The sequence below is a fragment of the Dendronephthya gigantea genome, unplaced genomic scaffold, assembly GCF_004324835.1.
Source record: "Dendronephthya gigantea isolate DGI-Jeju-01 unplaced genomic scaffold, DenGig_1.0 000158F, whole genome shotgun sequence".
Lineage (NCBI taxonomy): Eukaryota > Metazoa > Cnidaria > Anthozoa > Malacalcyonacea > Nephtheidae > Dendronephthya > Dendronephthya gigantea.
Genome location: NW_021163168.1, coordinates 268906 through 275249, shown reverse-complemented (window position 1 = coordinate 275249; position 6344 = coordinate 268906). Strand labels below are relative to the sequence as shown.

The window sequence follows — 6344 nt, the reverse complement described above, 5'->3', positions numbered from 1 at the left end:
TCTATGAACTTATATAAGTATCCAAAAAGGCTAACTTTCCCTCACTCTCACGCTCTTAAACCTTTGTTTTGGAGACGATATGTTTCGGGAACAAAGACTCGCATTAATATACAAAACTTTGTTTTATCAAGAGAAACCCTACGATGGTATGCGTTACGTCGCTGGCATTTTATAGCTGGCCAAATGGTTTTCTCCTATACGTGCATGGAAGCGGTGTTTATCAGTCAAAATAAATGTCATAAATGAAATGGATGGAAATTAAAGGTCTTCTGCCGGTCTTCTGAATGTCCTCTGCCGAAGTTGAATTTGTTTATTCTAACATCATTACCTCTCTACCCATGTACAATAATTAAATTTTGCATTTATTTATAGATATTATGCAACTGAATAATACATGAATGTTTGACTCATGAGAGAAAAAAAAATAATTAAGTGGCTCCATGTAAACAGGCCGGCGTTAAGACCCCAGTTTCACGATATTGAATTAGTAGCGTACCGGATTACTTTCCATATCAGATAGACGTTGCAGTCACAGTACGTTCCGCATAGCTTATTTCAATATGTTTACATTGATCCGGCCATTGGGGGTGAAAATTTCTACGCTAGCCAATGCATCCTGTCGTATATACAGTATATTGTATACCTGGTATATTGTGTGGTTCGTGCAGATTAAAATTTACATATTAATTTTTCTTGCAGTTAAGCTGCAACAGGGTGACCCAGAAATGGGGACCCGCATGAATATAATTATATGTATTCCCTAGTTTTATCGTTCGCTATAAATAAATACGATTGTTGCTAACAATGTTTCAACGGATTTCTAGTTCTGTAGGATTCCACATATTTTATACGCTTCACACGCTACAGATTGCAGTGGTAATATTATTAGCAATCGAATCGAAATTTGCATAACTTGCTTCAAACATCAGAGGCTCACCACTATCAGCCGCCGTGCTTGCTATTTGCCGCATTTTCGTACGAAGTTCCTCTGTTATAACACTTTTTCCCATTCCCACTGTAATAATTTTCGCACCCTCATTTTTCAACATATCTGCTTGTTCAACTTGGTAGTCAACACCCTGGTGATCGTTGCTTTTGCCATCTGTGAAGAGTACAAGGACGTTTGGGGCGTCAGGATGGTCATTACCAGTTCCGTTGAATACCTGCATTGAAATTATGGGAAGCATTTAGCGCTGTGGCTCTCTGTTGTTCAGATTTCTAGTTATAAACTGTATATCATGTTTTTTAAACGCTTGCAGCCAAAGCGACGATTATTCAAAATTAATTTCAAACGATTGTGAGATGCAATCGTTTAACGCCTCGTAACACCTTAATTGACATGCTTTCTAGCGTCAATTTCCGACATTGATCTGAAAAGACAAGGGTTTTTATCTACCAGGTAATATGTGCACAATCGATATTTTCACGCAGAGATAATAATATAACATTAAAATTTTACCATGTCTCTACTTTTACTTAAAGCATCCCCAGTTGCGGTAGTACCCGAGTTCAGAAATTTGATGTCTTCAACTCCTTGATTTACTTCTTCCAACGTCTTCTTTTTCCCAAGATTGAACTCGATTCGTGTATCTGATGGAGAACCAAACTGCACTAGCGCTTCCTGTGTCTTTCCTGGCCCAATATCAAACTTTGTGTTAACTTTCTGGATGAATTCTTTGACTTTGTCAAAACTTGCTTCCCCGACGCTGCCAGACCCATCAACAACCATCAAAATATCATGTTTTTTCTTAAGGCACACTTCCTCTATGGGAAAATTTAGATTTCTGCATGGATTGAATAACCGTTCCGGGCAAGATGATAATCGGGGCAATGTACGTAAATTTTAATGTGAGTATCAATCATAAAAATGTATTATTGGGTGCCAAATTGGAACTTTAAATTTCAATTTTATTATTTAGATTGAAATAATCTAAACAATTAAATAATCAAAAATCGCTCTTTAGCACGTATTATATGAATTTCAAATTTCTCTTTCTTCATTTTCACACATAAACATAGTTTGGCCTGCTCCCTTTCTTTAATGATAATCTTACCTGAGGTTGGCGGAACACCAGAAGCCTTCTACAAATGCATGCAAACAAAACAATATCAACAGCGTTTTCAATTACACACAAAAGTAGTGCGGGGGTAAACATAATGACTAGAGGAGCACATATATTACCGCATATCAATTAATTTTGGAGCTGGGTTCAAGGGTTCTTCCTATATTATCTTACACTATTTTATAAACGAGGCATGAAATAACTGTCGTTGGGAAACATACCGCTACGTTGAAAGACACGATCCAGAATAGCAGTATAATATAATGATCCTGTGTTTTTAGCATCAGGAAACAGCTTTACCATGGCTTCAATAATTTTTCATGTCAGGAAACAGCTTTTTAAGCTCAGGGCGACGAATAAAGTTTAAAAAGGTTAGTGAATAACTAAACTTATGGTTAATGACCTAAATTTTTTGTATTTGATTCCGCACATGTAAGAATAGTTCAACGTCTGAAATAAACGGGCCTGATTTTATGGAATCGTCTTCGATTTGTGGTTTCAGGCATGTACTCTACCTCTTAATAATAGCTCAGCTTGTTTTTTTTAACTCACATGCATGTCAGCATACAGAGTCAACTTTTCACTATAATAATTTTATTATGTTTTCACTTTTCACCCGTTGATTCGCTTATTTAAAAATGCATCATTCAGAAGTGTTTTGTGATAATTTGTGTATAATCATTACGCGTGTACGCACATAAATATCTGGTTGAAAGTTTTTTTTCTAGGCCTAGTGCGAAATAAATATGTAATGTAACACCTGTGCAGTCAACTGTCAACCCCAAGACAACAAGAACAATAACTTAGGGGGGAGCGAGAGATTTGTAGGCGACGCCCTTTCTGAGATGAGTTTTCAGCGAAAATTCGTAACCACAGAACACTTTACCGTGGTTATGTAACTGAATATTTTGACTGATAAAGCTACATTAATGACCTTTGTAAGAAGGAGATTTCTGAAGAACTATGTATGGGGGGTAAAGCACGCGATAAAAATGGGCAAATAGAAAACAAAAAATCATAACAAATTGGAATTGATTAAGAATAGCCCGCAATGAGGGAACCTGATCAGGATTCAGGAACGAAAATATATTACAAACAGTTTTGATGTAAACAAAAAATTGAAATCATATTACTATATGGGTAAATGAAAGACAGTGTTCCATTTATGGCCGTGGGATGAAGAGTGCCATCTTTTTATTAGACAATGTCGACATGAAATAGATCAACTTCTTAAATTTCGGCCCAAAAGAACATCAAAACTATTTTAGGCAGTTGTTATACCACATTTGAAGCATGGCAATAAATTTTTACTCTGACCAGGTCAGTGCTCCATTTTAACTGAAAATTGAAAAACTTGAGTAATATCAACAATATTACCTTTATCTTGTGTATTCGAAAATTGTATTCAATAAAATATTGTGTGCCGTCTTGATCAGAACAGAATGGCAAACACACCAGACACCTGCTTTATATATTATGTAAAGTCAAACTGATATGTATGGCTGTGACATTCTGCGTGACATATAGTCGCAATTTAGTACCTTAATTTACTCGGTTGGAAGAGACGAAGTTGTTCGCAAAAATACAAGTTGTTCAAAGTAGACTGAACTAGGCAGGAGATACTTATATTAGTCGCGGCTAATTGTTCGACTATCAAATATAATATTAATTCATGAAAAATTTTTTATAGCTCAGTTTGTGTCATCGCCGGTTTAAAACGCCACGCTTTGTTAATATGTAATTCGAAACAAATTTGAGCCCGGATAAAAATGCTACTAATATTCACTTAAATTTGGAGGTTAAGATCGGGCAATTTCACATTTGCCATTTTAAAACGTTTGGACATGGCTCAGGTAGGATCCAAGGTCAATCCAATCGGCCTTTATCTCTCATAATACCAGACTAAAACTTCCATGACATTCTAAAACGATTTTCCCAGGAAAGGTTTCCCTCTATGATCAGCCCCCTTGATTAGAATATTTTTAATACAAAATATATGCAAGGGCTTTGTTTTCCTCGTAAAATGTAACATTCAATTCTGTAGGGAGAATATACTAGCTTAACATTTCGTATACTTACTTCTTTAACTTTGTAAAGATGGTTGAATTCTGGGTTATTCATGCTCCCATCAACGTAAGATATCGCTTTAATTGTCTTACTGTTGAGCTCACAAAGACCTTTACCGGTTCCAGAGGTTTTAAAATTCACTGAAGCACACGATTGATCACCAACACAATGCATGGAGCATTCCAACTCGGTATTCGCATGTTGCGAATTAATGACATGATTTGCTAAGTATTTCTGTTGACTTTTCCGAAACATTGCTTGATTAATGCTCATCTGGCATTCGCTTAGTTGGAGCGTTGTGATGAGAAAAATTAACGCACAGATGCCTAACAGGACTGCCATTGTGAGAGTGAGTCATGTAGGTTCATCACACGCAGTCTTAAATTGTCGGTCAATCTAATCAGCTATGCAATAATGTACATACGATAAGTAGCTATACGAAGATATTATAATCAGTACCAAATTGAAGCATCTGCGATTGTTAGCACAAGTTGCACGCGTGATATTTAATTAAAAACGAAAGCTTCTTTCAAATGATTGGCTGTCGGCAAGAACAAAATATTACTAATATGAATTTATATCAATAATCGCCATCGGATAGGCTCAAATACTTGTTTGCAGTTTGTTAATAAAGAACAATTTTGTAAAATTAGCATGTTTTGTCAGCGATATATCTAGCTATTCTTTTTCCAAAACTTATGGCACGTTCTTTTGTCCTTGTACATAAAAATTTTGCCAATTTCGCATTGCTTTATTTTCCATACTACTTGACAATTTGCAGCCACACTTGGCAATTATAAGTTATACTAATTTTGGTATGCTCTTTTTATCTGTGGTGATTTATTTCGTTCTTGTTACCTACATCATAAGTTGGTGTATTATGCAAAAGGTCCATTGGAACGACAATGACGATTTAATTAGAGCACATGTACAGACAGGCCATGGACGTGTCGCACATAACGTGAAATTTGACGATAGAATGAACAATTGTTGAGTATAAGCATACTTACATACTTACTTCATCGGTTTTAAATGCAGTTACAACGAATAAGTCATAATTCTTTTTCCTCTTCAAACTTCCTGCAGGTTGCTCTCAGTAACTTCTCAGTAACTCACAATGTCAATGATTTTCTTAACAATGCGAGTTTCTTTTGTAGTTAATCGATCTACATGCAGATTTACTTTCGTGGTATTTTAAGACACAGTCCACCCCAGATCGCACTTGGTCTTGGATTTGTTTAATTTTTTTTGCGGCGCTGCATTCTAGAACATAGCCTTCAAAATGTTGATAAAAAAGATTAATTTGTCCCTCATTTTTTTGGGTTCACGCGTGTTTCTATGAAAAGCTAAATTGACGTTTACGGCAAATGGGAGACCGCTAATGATTTTTGTTTAATTTATCGGCATCTCCTTAAAGTGTGCAACGATTTTGTATAAACATTTACATTAGATATATAGCAGTAAATTTAGCTCTGCATGCAGTTTAATTAAGTCTCAATGTTATATAACGCAGAACGGTTATGAGTGTGTGCAGCCGTTCGAGAGTTGGAGTCTGGAAAGCTGAATTTACTACTTTCAGTCGCGATATAAATTTACCCGCAAAGACCTTTGTTTTCTTACATCTCGGTTGAATATCACTGACTATAGTTGTTGTACACACTAACGTTTGTTAGTCGACTATATAGTTGTTGTACACACTAACGTTCGTCTCTCAGTCACACACGTTACATTTCAGCACAAAGTCAAAGAAATACGATGCTTTATTGTAATCGCTAATAATTATATACGCATAACTGGCAATACGCTAAAATGATATCTAAGTCGCTGGAAATTAAAGGTCGTAATTATTGTCTTCTATTTAAACAATAATTCAATTTAGCATTACGCATAATTATATGTTATACTTATATGATCCAAGGTATAAAGCCTACGGTCTGCGTTTGATTATTTTTATGCAAAGTGCTTTACACTGAGGTCAATTAAATTTACATATTCCCGAACGTGTCTTATGAGTTATGTACATCTCTACGTTAAAGTGTAATGAGTCACAATGTCAATGGCATTGGCTACAATGTAGTAATAACGATATAATCTTTCTGTTATGTAAGAAGACTGACAAACATAGCTAGTTTTGAAACTGGTTAACCGCATGCAACGTTGCTCGTATAGGAGGGTTAGTTTTCATTTATAAACCACAGATGAGACACACAATAG

The 6344-nt window shown here is 35.7% G+C and overlaps 1 protein-coding gene across 1 annotated transcript; it reads right to left on the bottom strand.

The window, feature by feature from the left end:
* Positions 1–366: 366 nt before the first annotated feature.
* LOC114537493 (collagen alpha-1(XII) chain-like) lies at positions 367–4468 on the bottom strand. Its single transcript, XM_028558533.1, has 4 exons — positions 4143–4468; positions 2055–2082; positions 1460–1764; positions 367–1163 (listed from the first exon to the last, which is right to left on the bottom strand). Exons 1-4 carry the CDS (start codon positions 4401–4403, stop codon positions 855–857), a joined length of 903 nt encoding a protein of 300 aa, XP_028414334.1. The 5' UTR covers positions 4404–4468; the 3' UTR covers positions 367–854.
* Positions 4469–6344: the final 1876 nt, after the last annotated feature.